Source organism: Sciurus carolinensis, chromosome 2, assembly GCF_902686445.1.
Source record: "Sciurus carolinensis chromosome 2, mSciCar1.2, whole genome shotgun sequence".
Lineage (NCBI taxonomy): Eukaryota > Metazoa > Chordata > Mammalia > Rodentia > Sciuridae > Sciurus > Sciurus carolinensis.
The window spans coordinates 42,514,440-42,530,205 of record NC_062214.1 but is presented as its reverse complement, the minus strand read 5'-3'; the positions used below and the strand labels follow the sequence as shown (position 1 = coordinate 42,530,205).

Genomic DNA, 15,766 nt, shown 5'->3' with positions numbered 1-15,766 from the left:
TTGCTGGAGTATTCAGTGGCTAGAGGTTTTGGGAGTGTCCTGAGAGCCAGGCTGGGGTCTCCTTCCCTGAGTCCAGTGAGAGTTAATCCCTTTTTATCACTAGGGGGTAACATGCATCGTGCATAGTCTCAACAATGCTGCAAACTCCTTGCTCAGTGAATGTTGGGGGTGGGGGTGGTCTCCTGGGCATGAGTGCTGAAAGGGGTCAGGGTTACCACACAAGAGGCTCAGCCGTCTTAGACCTCTATCTCCAGAGTACACCTCCATTTGGCCCCTAGGCTGCAATCAGTGTCCTCCAGACTGCTTATACTGGCTCAGCGGGTCTGGAAACATAAGGATCCTAAATACTACCCCAGGGATCCCTATTGTAGAGGCTGGGTGGCTAGGCAGGGCTACCTTTTTCCACCATAGGTGCCTGGAGTTAGGATGGAACCGCTTGCCTTGAAGCTTCTGCTCCCACTTCATCAGGGCCTTAGGCCTCACTCTTGTCTGACTACTTGGGGGTGGAGTTGGGGAGGGGACAAGCCAAATATCTGTCCATCCCCTCTGTTAACATTGGCTCCATGGCATTTCTAGGCAACTCAGAAGGGGGACCCTGTGGCAATTCTGAAACGCCAGCTGGAAGAGAAGGAAAAGCTGCTGGCCACTGAGCAGGAAGATGCGGCTGTTGCCAAGAGCAAACTGAGGGAACTCAACAAGGTACAGCCCAGGCAAGGAGGCGAGCCCACTCAGAAGGCATCCCCCTCCCTGTCCTCTGCTGGCCCCTCCCTGAACCATGATTGCCCTTGATCAAGATCATGGGCCCAGGATCAGCTCTGAGATAGGCAGCTTTCTGACCCAGCTTGCATGCCAGGCGTGAAACTGTTATCAAACCTGTGAGTGATGTGGCTTGAGATTATGAGCTGTCTGAAGAGCCCAGGGGTGAGATTGGGTGAGGGGACAGAGTGGGTTCCTTCTTTATGGTTGCAAGTTAAACAAGGATTGGGGACTTCACTTTGTCATGGGGATGTACCTGACCAATCTCATGGTGGCAGGCCAACTTTTGGGGAATACTCTAGAAAGGAAGGTGGGCACAGTTGATCTAGGTTTTTTCTTAAGACTCCGGCAGGGAGGCAAAAGGGACTGCTTTTCTCCTTTTTTTTATGATGCCAGTGTAATGATGTGCCAGTGAGCCCCTGGCTCCTTAGAACTAGTTCATGGATGGTCAGGGAAGATTTGCACTCTGAATGGTAATTGGTAATGGGTTTGTACTGCCATGGAATTGGGCTTGAGGATCAGTGAAGGTGGGTCAGGATCTGAGGTGTAGGGGACTGCTTTTCCCCCTGCCTAATTCACTGGGGTCTCTCCCTTGTCTGTCTTTTTCTGGGAGGTGAGTCCTGATGCTCTAGCCTTCCTGGAGGGAATGCTGGGCAGGGTGAGGAGAGCCCCCATCAGGGTTGGTCTTGCCTCGTTGGAAAGCTGTCTTTCCCCCTCAGAGTGCTGCAAGCTTACTCATGCCCTCTGCCTGCCTACCTGCCAGTGGGGAAATGAGGAGGGTCCAACACCATCTTGGCTGCAGTTCTTCCTCTGGGCATTTCCATCTGCTCATTTGAGAAGAATTGGAAATGAAACAATTTCATTGTTTATTCAGGGGTGCACCTCTGAGCCAGACAGGAAAGTTCTTTGGGTGGGGGGCAGGCTAGAGAATAGAAGAGCCTTTAGATGGTTACTCTTTGGGTTTTACCCAGAAGCAGAAAACAAATAAACAAATGTACAGTGTCCTTCCCTAGTGCTCTAGTGCTCAGTGGCCTATACACGTTGTTTTCTTTTTCCCAAGATGTAGCTGCTTGATCTTTGTTTGAACCCTTCTGGGTTATTGGTTAAATAACCAATAACCTTGTCCTGGTTCACCAGTGCTAGTTGTGCACATTTCCTCCTAATTCCACACACACATTGCTGGGAGTTAGGCTAGGCTATGACAAGAGTATTTACACCACATTATTTGGCCAATGTTGCAAATCAGAACCCTCCACCGCTCAAGAACCAACTGACTAGCACTCCCACTGATTAAGAGTCTTGTTTTGGGGGAGCCATTCTCCTGTGTCTTCTTTCTAAACAAGTTGAGAAATTTCAAGAAAATTTGTTGACCCCAAAATCAAGTTCAAGTGAGAGGAAAGTGTTTACATGGCCAGCTGGTTTGTATAGTTGCCTGGCTATTTACTTGTACCCTGCTCCCTTTTAATTTAGAATGGGCTTCGTGGTAAGCCACACTGGTAGTGTATTGTGTCCCTGTCTCTTTCCCATTACTGAGGTCTCTGTCCATAAAGGGCAGGGTGGCAGGTGTGAAGGAGGGAGTGTCCCTTGTAGGAGGCCCCCTTAGATGTGGCCCCTGGGCTGGTTACTCAGTGCCCAAGATCCCCCTCAGAGGTAACTGCATGACTTGATTTCCAGCTCACAATCCAGATACCTTCGCCAGGTTGAGATGCGTATCCTGTCCACCCCTTTTGGGGAAGTAGAATGTGTTCCTCAGTGTGAGCTGCAGAGACACAGCCTTTGATTTTTATTGCCTTTCTCACCTGCCAGCCAGCACCAGGCCTTGCCTCTGGGGCAGCAGAAGTTTAATAGCACATCCAACCTCAGTTCTCTGTCCCCTGATCATATCCTGGTCTCTGCAGCCTGAGGAGGTCCTCTTGAGCTTCCAAATGCTGATCTGGTCCCAAGAGGATGCCCTTCAGGCTCTGCCAGTCAATCCCAATCTTCAGTCCCAAGTCTACAACCTAAGCACGTCCCTTCCAGCACCTCTGGGCTTCATCCCTTCCCTGTTGCTCACTTGCTCCCCACGTGTCCTACCTTTGCTTACCTCCTTTACCTCCTTTGGGAGCCTTCTGGAGCTCCCTATGTCCCTGTCCCAAGAGGAGGTTGTTGTCAACCTGTATCTGACTCCTGTAGGCTTTGAGCCTTGGAAAGCAGTCTCTGGCCAAAGAGGCTGAGACCAGCTGTAGCAGAGAGAACACCTTCATTGGCATCTTATATCTTTCTCTGTTTAAAAACAATTAAATGTTTGTGGATTATGCATTTGGACACTTTTATTTCCTGTGCTCCTGGAGTTGTGGCCATTGGGTCCCCAGCAGTGCTAGGTCCTAAGCCAAGCTGACGGACTTATCTCATTCTTTGTTCTCTAGCCCAACATGGTTGAGGGAAATTATATGAGCAAATAAGTTATTAACGATGTGAAAGTATTCCTTACTTTAATCCTCCATAGGAGCCAGTGAGTTGATAGTCCCTGTGTTTTTAGTCCCTTCCATCTGTTTTCTTTATCTTTGTAGGAAAGTATTTACAGTTAGAAAAGAGGTTTTGATGCTCAAGGCCTTATCTGGATGTACTGAGGTTTGGATTATCTGCTGTATCCATGCCTCCCACATGTGGGAAGTCCTAGCAGAGTTGGTCCCAAGGGCCATTTCAGACACCATCTGCGTGAGTTGTTGAACTTGATCCTGGCCCTCTGAATGATCAGGGCTGGTTGTGTGGGTTTGAGGAAACCAGTGCTCCAGGAATATAGCCAAGAAGGCACAGCCTTCTGGAAAACCTTCCCAGTTTTTCCCAGGCATCCTGGACCTTGTCACCAGGGCCTCTGTCCTTGAAGCCACACTCCTATCCTGTGTCCCACTCTGATGCTTGAACTTTAGGGCCTGGGAGGAGACTAGGCTCTGAATCAGTGTGGTTAAGGATCCCTGAGGCCTTCTGGGATGTCAAAGGATGTGCCCCTGGGGTGCCATGGGAGAAATGCCAACTGCCAGCTTTCATTAGGGAGGCAGGTCAAAGGACACTCCTCAGGCCTTGGAAGTTTGTGCTTATGGGGCTACATTACATTTTGGGAACAGTGCTGGAAAGAAAGTGTGAATAGGTCCCAAGAAAAGGTGCTAACAGCACTAAGGGTGTAGCTCAGTGGTAGAGCACTTTTCTAGAATGTGCAAGGCCCTGGGGATGATGGCTAGCAGTGAGAAATCAACAAAACAAAACAAAAAGGTGCCAACAGAGAGTAATTTCTGTACTCTGACAGACACTGGTGACAGGACTGAACCTCATCTTTCAGTCAAAGAAAGCTGGGCTCCACATGGAGCTCCTAACCCCACTCCTCCCACCACCATGAGAATTGTTTTTTAAGAAAATAAATCTGAGCTGGGCATGGTGGTGTACACCTGAGGTCTCAGCTATGTGGGAGGCTGAGGTAGGAGGATTGCAGGTTGGAGGCGAGCCTAGGCAACTTAGCAAGACCCTGTCTCAAAATAAAAAAATAAGAGGACTTAGGACATAGCTCAGTGGTATCTTTCCTTGGGTTCAATCCCCAGGACTGGAAAAAAAAAAAAAAAAAAGCCTACAAGAAGAAATCTGACCTCATCTCTGCTCTGTTGACCAGTCTTTCTCTGTGCTTCTCCCAGGAGATGGCTGCAGAAAAGGCCAAGGCAGCAGCTGGTGAAGCCAAGGTGAAAAAGCAGCTGGTGGCCCGGGAACAGGAGATTGCAGCTGTGCAGGCTCGCATGCAGGCCAGCTACCGTGAGCATGTGAAGGAGGTGCAGCAGCTGCAGGGCAAGGTATGGAAGAGGACAAGCCTAGTGTGAGGCCTGCCCAGGGCTGAGGATGCCTACAGGGGCCAAGCCCGTGGCATTTGGCTGAATGGTGCCAGGCAGCCCACTGTGTGTGTATTTTATGTTAATAATCAGAAAGGTGTAAAATGTATTTTAAAGAACACTTTCAAGAGCCTAGCTCAGTGGCCAACAGTGTGTTCCAGCTCTTAGGGGCCCACAGCAGACCAAGGTGTTAGCTTCCAGGTGAAACTGGAATAATGCTGTCTTCATCTTCTCCAGATATGGCTGGAAGGATTGTATAAAACAGTAGGCCCGAAACTCCACAGCTCCAGGATGGCACATCTTTGCGGGCCGCTCCCTGTCCAGACTGGCCTTCCTTGTCAGAGCCTGATACTTATCTCCTGAAACCTGCCCTCTGCTTGATCCATGGCCACTGGGAGCATCTCAGAAGGTGCTAGGGAGGTCAGAGGGTCATAAATTAGTCTTTCTCTGGTAGTTTTGACTTGTAGCTGTATACTTTATCTCAGAAGAGTCAATTCATGTGACTTCAGAGGCAGACATGCATGGAGTGGCTCTTGGCCAGGGTGCTCAACTGGAATTCAGGCTGAGTGCTTGGGAGCACTGAGGAGGAAGAGGGGGTTGTTGCTGGGGTTACACTTAGCTTCAAGCTTCTGATGCTAGAGCTATGTGGTTTTTAGGCCTTCTATTTTATAACATCTTCCCAACCTCCATATGGAGCAAGTGGAGCCTCTGGGGTTTTTCTCTCTGTGAACTGTGACCTCACTCACCCTACTCCAGAAATGCATTCTCTTAATATGGCCAAGCAACACTCTGATGTCCTTGTCAATGCCTTTTCAGATCCGGACTCTTCAGGAGCAGCTGGAGAATGGTCCCAACACCCAACTGGCCCGCCTGCAGCAGGAGAACTCCATCCTGAGGGATGCCTTGAACCAGGCCACAAGCCAGGTGGAGAGCAAGTAAGTTGAGCATCCTGTTCAAATACTGCCAGGACACATTCTGAGGACTTTGGACTCTAGGTGGCTCTGCAGGTTGCTTGCAAAACTTGGCAATGCACTCTAGTTTCTTACTGAATGTGGGGCTGGCCTAGCTGCCTGTGTGTTTCTACTCCCTCCCTGTGCCAGTCCGCATCCCAAACTTCATCTCTTGTGTGGGCTTTGAGCAGCCGAGTCTTCTGGCAGGTGGCCTGGTACCTCTTAGGTCGTGAAGATTTCAGCAAGAGTCAGGGTGCTCCATCCTGTAGGCTGGCCTTGCTAACATATATGGTGTCCATGGAATCAAGTACCCTCAGGCCCTGGCTGGTACCAGCATCTTGCTTTCCTGGAATAGTGAAATTTGCCCAGTGCCCATCTTCACAATATGCCCTATGGAGGGCTTCATAAAACTCCTGGTTGTTGCCCAGAGTATCAAGATTAAGCTATTTTTCCAGGATGCAAGTTTGTCAGTGGTGTAGGGACCTCAGTCCTCCATTGGGAGTGCCCTCTCCCATTCTGACACCCTGGTACTGAGTACTGTTTCACAGCACACGGGCCCACTGAGCGAAATCCTTGTTCTCAGTCTTACCTCTGTGCTAAAGTGCCACTGAGCACATGGTGAGTTGGTCAGCTCTGGAGGGCAGCTCTTCGCCTCTGCTGTTGAGTACAGCCATACTTTGTTCTGCTTCCCTGACTTGGGCCTGCAGTTTCAATAGGCCATCCCTCAAGAAACTCAGTGTACTGTCTGTCCATGTACTCATCTTGTCTTCTCTTGACTTGAAGTGCCCCTTAGGGACTTTATGGGGTTCTTTTCTCCCCAGAGCATCTCCTCCCACCAAGAGAGGACTGGCTAAGGCAGAGAGTACGGCATCCTCATCCTGTAGCCAGGAGTCAGATGAGGAGAGCCTTAGTACAGGAGCTGGGCAGGGAGGGAAGTCTGGCCACAGGTCTTTCTGGTGGCTCTCCTAGAATGGAGGGAGGTCTGACAGCTGCCTTCCCCATGCCATCCTTCTGTCAAGGTTACCTCTTGGTGTGTGTACACATCTTCATCTCCTCTCTGACACATCAATGCCTAGAGGTTTATGACTGCCATTTCCTTAAAAGCCACAGTGGAAGAGGAGCATGGGGCTGAAGAACATGCTGGCTTCCCTGACACATAGAATCTGTTTTGGCTCGTTACTGGGAAAAGCTCTAAAGCCTGGGGACTTGTCAACCTGGATGTGGTGGCTGTGCCTCTCATCAGTCTGGAAGCCCTGCCTGGTGTGGGGTGCTCAACAGCAGCATGGGTTTTCCTAGACCCCAGCTCCTAGCTCCAAGGCAGTCCCAAGGGGCTGCCACCCAGCCTCCCACTTCCACCCTGGGTTGCTTAAATCTTGGCATTGTGAAGCACAGGAGCTGATGGCCTTACCAAGGACTCTGGTGCAAATGAGGAAACCCAAGTCAGAAAGGTGGGACCCCACCTGTCAGCAGAGCAGAGCTGACTTCAATCAGGTTTTGCAACCCTGCTTTCCCCTGTCTGTTGGTGTCTCACTGTCAATCCCTGCTTGCAATGGAGCAGGCCTCCAGCTGCCCTCCTTTCCTTTTAATTGAGTTTCCTTCTGTAACTCCAAATGAACCACTTTGAAGTGCAGTGTTGAAGGGTCTGTTCCACAAGTGCCTTGGGCTATGGCTGCGAATGGTTTTCCTGGCCTGGCTGTGGTTCTGTAGGCCAGTGAAGTGGGACACATGGCCTCTGCAAGCTGCTGCTCTGCCCTGCAGGGAGCAAGTCATGTTTGCCTCATCTGCAGCTCATTTGCACCCAGGTCAGCAATGAGAAGAGTGTCTGGCCTTTTTTCCCTGTGAATTTCCAGTAGATTCTGAGCTTCTGTGGGAGACTTTAGCACATATTTTGCCCTTCGCTCTCTCTGGTCCATATACTGTTTTGGTAAAACAACATCTTTGGCAAAACACAGCAAACTTCACATGGTTGACAATGCAAAAGAGGCTTTAGTGATGGCTTCAAGATGTGAGCACCTACTTTAAAAAGAGCAGATATTCCAGAGGGAAGTATGGGCCACCAGTCCCTGTCACCCTTTTCTCAGGGACTTGTGACTGTCTTGCAGGCAGAATGCAGAGTTGGCAAAGCTCCGGCAGGAGCTCAACAAGGTCAGCAAGGAACTGGTGGAGAAGTCAGAGGCCTCACGGCAGGAGGAGCAGCAGCGGAAGGCCCTGGAAGCCAAGGCAACTGCCTTTGAGAAGCAGGTCCTGCAGCTGCAGGTGAGTAGGGATGTCTCAGTGCCCCCATTTACTGCCCATTGAGCCTGTCTGCATATTGGGAATGGGCAGGACTTGCAGCCACACCAAGTCATGCCTTTCCAGCCATGACTAACAGATGGAGATGAGATGTAGGCAGTGCTGGGTAGAGCTTGAACCCTCAACCCTAGCCTCATTAATTAGTGATAGCTAGCATTAAATGGATGCTTTCTATGTGCTAAGCTTTGTTCTGAGCATTTTATAAACACTGTAACCCATGAAGTAGGTATTGTTAGTGTTTGCATTTTACCCGTGAGCACATTTGAGGCACAGAAAAGTTAGTAACCATGTTCAGGACACAATAGAGGCAGAATTTGGACCCCCTGAGTCTAGCTCTATGTATACATTTATCCTTCTATATTTGCTGCCATCATGATCTTGCAGCTGTGGAGAATCCAGTGAGCTAACTGGCCATAGACACATCTTCCTGCTTTAAATCCAAGTGGGATTTTCTTCTTTCCTAACCTTTGGATGTAGCTAAAATCCGTTTTCCCAGGAGGGTGCCTTTTCTCCTTCAGAGAGAGGAAGATTTTCCTCAAAGTGCACTGGGCATTATCTAGCATGTTTTCCTCAGTCTGGGGGCCTTGCTGCCCACTGGTCTGATGACTTCAGTGTTTCCACTGGCCTGTGTCAAGGAAGGTTGACCAGACTTGGGGCAGTCACCTTAGGCATGAGGAGCTTTGATGCCAAATTGTGTGGAGGTTGACTTGCTGGAAAACAAGGAAATCCTGGTGATCCTAGGGGCTTTGGGCTTTTTTTTTCTGCCGTATCATTGAAACGAAGCCATGTGACTAGAATAGCCAGACATGAAATTCCAAGACTGATGTTTGAATGTATATGAGGTACTAAAAGACAACAACAACATAACAAACACAGTTTGAATTTGGATGGAATCATGATGGATGACGTCTTCGTATTTTCTGATTTTTGTGTAAAGCAAACCAGTGGGATCAGATTCTTGGGAATGGGCCTGGCTACAGTTACATTTTAAAGGCTCCCAGGTGGTTCTGGTGCATCTGAGGATGAACTCTTCACTCTTGCACCCAGGTTTTCTATCACATGTCACTCCTAGGACCCAGCCCAGGGTGGAAGCCTGGCCCTGGCAAGCCACCAACTGCAGATGTTACCCCTATAGGTCTCTGGACTCTCATCCACAGCCTGGGCCTAGGCAGAGGAATCCATTTTTTCCAGTTTAACCCCACAGATTCTGTGCATGGTGGACAGGGAAGTTGGGGTGTGTGACATTGTCCCTCATGATATTGATAGTGAAGCTCCTGGTAGCAGCTACTAGGTTCAGATTTCAGCAAGTTATTTCAGAGCCTCAGTTTCCCTATCTGTGCTATGGGCATTACAGTAGTCCCTGTCCTGTAGGGTGGCTGTGGGAATGAACTGTTCTGATATACTCAGAGCCTAGTCCTAGAACACTGCCTTTAGCAGAAAACAAATTAAATTAATGTCATAGTCCCATTTAGGAACTTTCTCAGACTAGAAGTTTAGGTTGTAGAAAGGGCCTGTTGTGCTAAAGTAAAAATGGGACTCTTTCTATTTTGTCATTCTCTCACCTGAGACCCCTTCACTGTAAGCCAGCTCTTCAAGGACCAGGGTGAGGGTAGCCTCCTGTGCTGACCTTGGGAACAGAGCTTCCGCATCAGGGAACAGACCCCTACCCTTGACCCTCCCCTTGGGTGGTTTGATGAGACCCTATGTGGAGGAGAGTGCAAAGTGTTCTTTGAAAGTGCTGGTGTCATTTGTCCAGTGAATGAACTGAATTTTAGAAACTCAGGAAGCATTTTATACAAATCTCCAATGGGCCATGGGACCAGCTTTTGAAATTGCTCAGTGTGATTGGCTGTGCTAACCACTTTCTCCTTCCAAAAAGAAATGTCCTAAGATGTATCCACATGGTTTCCTTTGAAGATTCTAAGTTTTTGGTTCCAAAGGCGGGTGGGTTGTTTGCTTATTGGTGGAACCATTGTTCTAATACATGTCAATCATGAATGGAAAAACATTCAGCTGGTCTCCCTACAACTTTTCCTTAAAGAAGAAAAAGAAAGGAAGAAGCTGCTGGTGGTTTTTCCATTGAAAAGTGTATCTGCCCTGATCATTGCAGTGACAAGTGCAGAGCTAAGGATGTTGCAGCCCTGGGAGGGAGACTGGGTCCAGGAGAAACATCTGGTCTGCCCCCTGGGGAGGGGGTGGCAGTCATTCCTTCCTCTCCTTTCATCCCTTGGAGTTGGAATGGAACTGATCTCCTGCTACATTCTAATGCAGAGAATATTGCTGACCCTAAAGCTGCTCTGATTTGGCCTTATGCAGTACATGTTTATCTACAATCTGGTGGGCATATTCTTGGCGATGACTTCTGGATCCAGATCGACCTCTGCCTCCATGGCTCTTCAAAGCAATTAGCCTAGCACCATGTTGTGTAGCCATTGCCCTAAAAGAGAAAGAAATTGGGGTGGGCCACGAAGCATGATTTGGAGCCTCACTTGGGTCAGAGGCTCCAAGGTCACTCCTGGCCCTGTTCAAACTGAGCTTGTTAATTCTGTAGCCAGTGATCTGGTTCTTTGGAGAATTAGATTCTTTGAAGGGCTGGGCCCAGCTCTCCTATTCCAGGAGCTCAATTCTGGGAATCCTTGACTTAGAATGTCCATTGGAGGTTTGATTGGGCCCACCAGAGGTTGAGAGCAGCCTGCCTGCCACTGAATGGGGAATTGGGTAAACATTGGACACCTTAAAGCTGTGTGTGGTTCTTAAACAAGTATCTATCTAGTGGTGTGGAAGTCTGTGAGATACCAGATTGAAAAATATGAAATTGCCATTTTTGTGGAGTAAAGACTGAATACTGGCAATTTTATGTGGTTCATTCTAATGTTAAGTGAAAGAACTAAGAGAACTGCCATATAAATGATCCTAAGCATGTGCCACATCCATCTGGGTATAAATGCATATTGCTATAGGCAAGAGACCCCAGCCAACTGTCTACCTCTGGAGAAGGTGTCAAGGATCCCGTTGGGAAAACTCCTCATGTACTTTGTTTGAATAATTAATTACCTTTGGACTCTTGCAACAAGCATGTATTCACAAATCACTTCAGAAGATAAAAAAAAAATATTGAAACCCACTCCATCCCCCCAAAGTGGGAAATGCATGTAGGTCCCTGGCAGCTGCTTCTCTCATTGAAAGGATGCTGGCCAGGGTGAAATTTGGGCAAATTCTTGTGAAGTTCTTCTGTTATACACAAGTCAGAGACCACACAGGGCTTTGATGAGGGCAGATTATAAAGAGCTGTGTCTTTTTCAACCTGAGAACTGATGAGGGCCAGGCCTCCTCCCCTCCTCACAGCCCTCTTTCTTCTGTTCTCTCCAGGTGTCTCACAAGGAGAGTGAGGAAGCTCTGCAGAAGCGCCTGGATGAGGTGAGCCGGGAGCTGTGCCGCACACAGACCAGCCATGCCAGCCTCAGGGCAGATGCCGAAAAGGCCCAGGAGCAGCAGCAGCGGTTGGCAGGTGAGGGCAGTGTTCTGATGGCCCCTGCTCCGGTGGGTCCCAAAGGAGTCTGCCTTGTTCTGATGGCCCCTGCTCCTGGTGGGTCCCAAAGGAGTCTGCCTACTGTCTTAGCCAGATTGCCAGGGCCAGGCCTGTGTGTCCTTTGCCCCCACAGAAGTTGAAGAGTCTGGAATGTCAGTACTGGCTGGAGTTGCAGAGCTAAATTGGGAGCAGACTGCCCACTGGGCTTGGAGAGTAGGGCCTGCAAGGACTGGATATGGAGGATGGAGGCTGTGTAGGCCACAAGTGGGGTTGGAGTCTGGGGACAGAGTCAGGCCTGCAAAGGCTGGATACCCAGCAGGTGGGGCTGGTGAGAGGTTGACTCTCATTTGCTGTATTTCCAGAGCCACTGCTGTGGGCACTGGGCTGGCAGGAACAGTGAAGGACAGGTTCATCCAGCAGTGCCCTCTACACAGAGACTTCATCTGTGAAGGGACAGATGGTAAACATATTTGGCTTTCTGAGCCAGACAGTCTCCATTACAGCTACTCAGCTTTGCTGCTTTGGATACAAGTGGCCATAAACAATGTGTAAACAAGTAGGCTTGGCTATTTTTTTTTTTTTTTTTTTTTAATTCCTGGTACTAGAGATTAAAACTATGGCATTTACCACTGAGCTACATCCCCAACTCACCCACTCTTCCTCCCTCCCTCCCTTCCTTCCTTCCTTCATATATTTATTTTGAGACAGGGTCTCACTAGGTGCCTAAGCTGGCCTCAAACTTAAGATCCTCCTGTTTCACCTTTCGAGTAACTGGGATTACAGGTGTAATCACCACCACACCTGGAAGACTTGACTTTTTGAATAAAACTTTGTTTATAAAAATAGACATGGAGAGAGGAGTTTATAAGCCAGTTTACTGGTCACTGGTCTAGAAGGCCAGGTATGACGTTAGTCACAAGAAGCCTCTCTGAGGTAGGAGGGGTACTTAAACCTAAATCATAATGATGGAAGGGGCCAGTCCCACAAAGAGGAAGCCAGCTAGCATAGACCCCTGAGAGGGGAATGAACTTGAACTTGGTCTTGGGACTTATTAGCTGAAGAAGAAATTCACAAAGCCACACCGTGGTGGCAGTGTTCATGAGGACTATTAGGGTAAAATGAAACTCCAGCCAACCACTAATGAGAAAATGATGGAGCTCTAAAATGAACTTCAGTTGAAAGTTTCTCAAGATTCATTCTCTGGAAAGAAGGTGAACAAGTGAAAGAGAAGGCTAGTGACTAGTGTGGGACCAGATGGGCAGGGCCCTGGTCACCTCCCTGTGAGGATTTTGGGTGCTGTGTAAAGTGTCAACAGGAAGGTTGGGGGCCGGGGAATGGCATAACCTCATTTGCACTTCTGGATACTATGGTACTGGGTGGAGAATGGACCATGGGGTCAGGAATGACCCAGGGAGTACAGGGACAGGCTTCTGTAGTCATCCAGAAGGGCGACAGGACTTGGTCCAGGTGATCACAGAGGTGCTGATGATGATGGGGACAGATTTGGCGTATGGTGAATGTGAAATCCCTGTGCTTTAGCAATGGGAGAGAGGTAGAACAGGGAAAACAGCAACCAGGATGCGACCTGGGAGGTCAGGGTGCTTGTTTTGAGTTGCTGAGTTAGTCTGTTTGGAAATGGCAGGCGTCTGAGCCTGGGGCTGGGGGTGAGGTCAGTCCTGGTGGAGATAGCAGTGTCACAGGCATGTGGACTGTACTCACCCATGGGACTTCTGAGATCACCTGAAGAAGAGGACAGCTCCCGAGTAGGGCCCAAGAACAGGCTTTGGGAAGGGCACAGACTGAGATCCATATAGTCACCCTTAAAATAGTTTCTGGCCATGTCACCCCTACTGTTGGTCTCAGCTAATATGAGCCAGAGTCTTCTAGAGAATGAATCTCCAGAAACGTCAACTGAAATCCATTTTAGACCTCCATCATTTTCTTATTAGTGGTCTATGGGCATTTCATTTTACCCTAGTAGTCCTCAAGAACACCACCGCCAGGCTCTGATTTTGTTCAACAGTGAATAAGAAGCCCCAGTGGTTAGAAGTGTGTCTTAAGATGCCCAGGCACACAGAGCAGCCTGAAGAGGGAGGTCTCTGCCCTGTGCCTGTCACTGGAGAGGATGGCAACCAGGGTATCCATCCTACACATTTCCAGCCCCTGACTTCTCTTTCATTTTCCTTCTGCAATAGAATTGCACAGCAAATTACAGTCCTCTGAGATGGAGGTGAAGAGCAAGTGTGAGGAGCTGAGTGGTCTTCATGGGCAGCTCAAGGAGGCCAGGGCAGAAAATTCACAGCTCACAGAGAGGATCCGGTCCATTGAGGCCCTGCTGGAGGCAGGCCAAGCCCGGGATACCCAGGTCAGCCCAATCCTGGGAGGACAGCACTGGGTAAAGGGGCTCCCCTCCTGACTCATTGCTGCACAAGTGAGTCTAATGGAGACCAAGGAACTTTCTGTGTCTCATTCCAGGCCAGTCAAGTTGAAGCCGATCAGCAGCAGATGCGGTAAGCTGGCAAGGCGGCTGCAGGGAGCCACAGGGCTCCTGCCTACTCACTTCAGCCTCAGCATGGGGTGACTAAAGGCTCCTGGAAGCTCAGGCTTTCATTAGATCACTCAGGTTTCACAAGAAAGAACCCTTTCAGAGGCCCCCTTGTCCCCCTTGTCATTCTAGTGACTAGAGGAAAGGAGACAGCCCAGAGCAGGCAAATGGTCAACTTTGCAAAGAGCTATCAGTCTACTTTCTGTTGCTTAACAAAATACCTTAGGCTGGGTACCTTATAAAGAAAAGAGATTTATTAGCTTACAGTTTTTCAGGCAGAAAGTTTAAGATTGGGCAGCCCCTTATATTTGGCCTCTGGTGAGGACTGATAGGAGAGCATGCAAGAGGGAGTGATCACATGGCAAGCCAAGAAGCCTAAAATCAGGGTGGGGCCAGGCTTATTTTTTTAATAGCAACTCATTTTCGGGAACCACCTCACTCTGAAACCAGCATCGGCGCCTTCATAAGGCTGCACTCCCAGTGACCTAGCTGCCTCCCACTAGGCCCCACCTCTTAAAGGTGCCAGCACCTCTTAATATCCCCATTCGCAGACTAAGCTTCCAACACACAAACCCTTGGGGGACAAACCACTTTCAAACAGTAGCAAGCTCTGCTCCCACTCTCAAGAGCAACACCTATTTGTGTGAAGGGTGACAAGAGCCTCAGTGGAGTTGGGAGCAGACTTCTTGCCAGCTGCATCCATCCAGTCATCGTTTCCTGAGGGGAAAGACTGGCTGGTTAGAAGGTTCTCTGTATCTATAAGGCAAGAGATTGTAGGGACTGAGGTCCATAAATTAAATGAGGAAATGGGTGTGGCCCAGGCTCTCTGCTGGACCAGAGGTTTGGGATATTGGAGGAGTGTAGTGCTGACGTTGCCACAGGACTATTTTCCTTTGTGACATGAATTCATTGCTGGCTGGATCTCATTTTCTCTTGAGTCAGCAGTCCCAGTGCTGAACTGTGCTCAGGAACTTCTTGCTGTTGCTAAGTCCAGAGCTAATACCTGGGTGGGGCAACTCAAATCAGGGACCAGAATCCTTGTGACCATCACCTCAGGGGCAGTTGCTAACAGTCTTGAGAGTTGGGTCCTGGCTGCTACGGCCAAGGTTCCCTTGAGCATCAGCTAGGACAAGCCATGGAGTATGTTCTCTATCTGCTCAAACACTGCTGGACATGTCCTAGGCTGTCAACCAGTATGATTCCCGTATTTTGGCTGTTGTTGCCAAAGAGTCACCTACTGGTATTCTTCTCAGCAGGTACAGCTTTCTAGGCTACAGCCTGTGTTCCCCAGCATCCCTAGGGCTCTGTGGTTTGGGGGCTAGAGAAGGAACCCAGCCGCCCTCCTGTGGAAGACCCAGAACCCAACCCTTTCCTTCTTTTCCTGCAAGGCATGGGCAAACTTTATTTCTCACTATGGTATTTTTTTAGGGATAGAGAAACTGTATTTATTTATTTATTTTTTCTCATTAAGAGCAGATTCTTGGACCACACAGTGAACTACTAGAAATATTAAGTCACATTGCAATTATTTTTTAATTTTAATTTTTTGCATCATGCAGAAATGATCTGGCAGAAACTGGTTCATTTTCTTCTCAAATGGTTTACCTTCAAGTTGTCTAGGCTGGGACATTCTGTTCTGGAATAGAGAGAAGTGATTCAGTCCCAAACTTTGGTTCTGGAACTTGACAACAGTTGCTAAGTGGGTGATGGTCAGTGTGTCCTTACCACTGGCCTGCAGACTCTTCTTCAGGGTCTTGTTCTTCTGGGGTCTCTCTGGGGGTGGTTTTCTGGAGGATGCCCATGTGTAATACAGAGATTTGAGGGATAACCTGAGGGTTTCAGT

The 15,766-nt window shown here is 48.9% G+C and overlaps 1 protein-coding gene across 8 annotated transcripts in view; it reads left to right on the top strand.

Moving 5' to 3' along the window:
• Positions 1-15,766, top strand: part of Rrbp1 (ribosome binding protein 1) — a 69,922-nt gene that overhangs the window by 41,936 nt on the left and 12,220 nt on the right. For all 8 annotated transcript variants that reach the window (XM_047539151.1, XM_047539150.1, XM_047539152.1 and 5 more), the window contains exons 4-10: positions 577-699; positions 4,419-4,571; positions 5,424-5,542; positions 7,660-7,813; positions 11,219-11,357; positions 13,574-13,743; positions 13,854-13,888. In XM_047539151.1, coding sequence (XP_047395107.1) covers positions 577-699; positions 4,419-4,571; positions 5,424-5,542; positions 7,660-7,813; positions 11,219-11,357; positions 13,574-13,743; positions 13,854-13,888 — 893 coding nt within the window. The remainder of the gene's footprint in view (positions 1-576; positions 700-4,418; positions 4,572-5,423; positions 5,543-7,659; positions 7,814-11,218; positions 11,358-13,573; positions 13,744-13,853; positions 13,889-15,766) is intronic.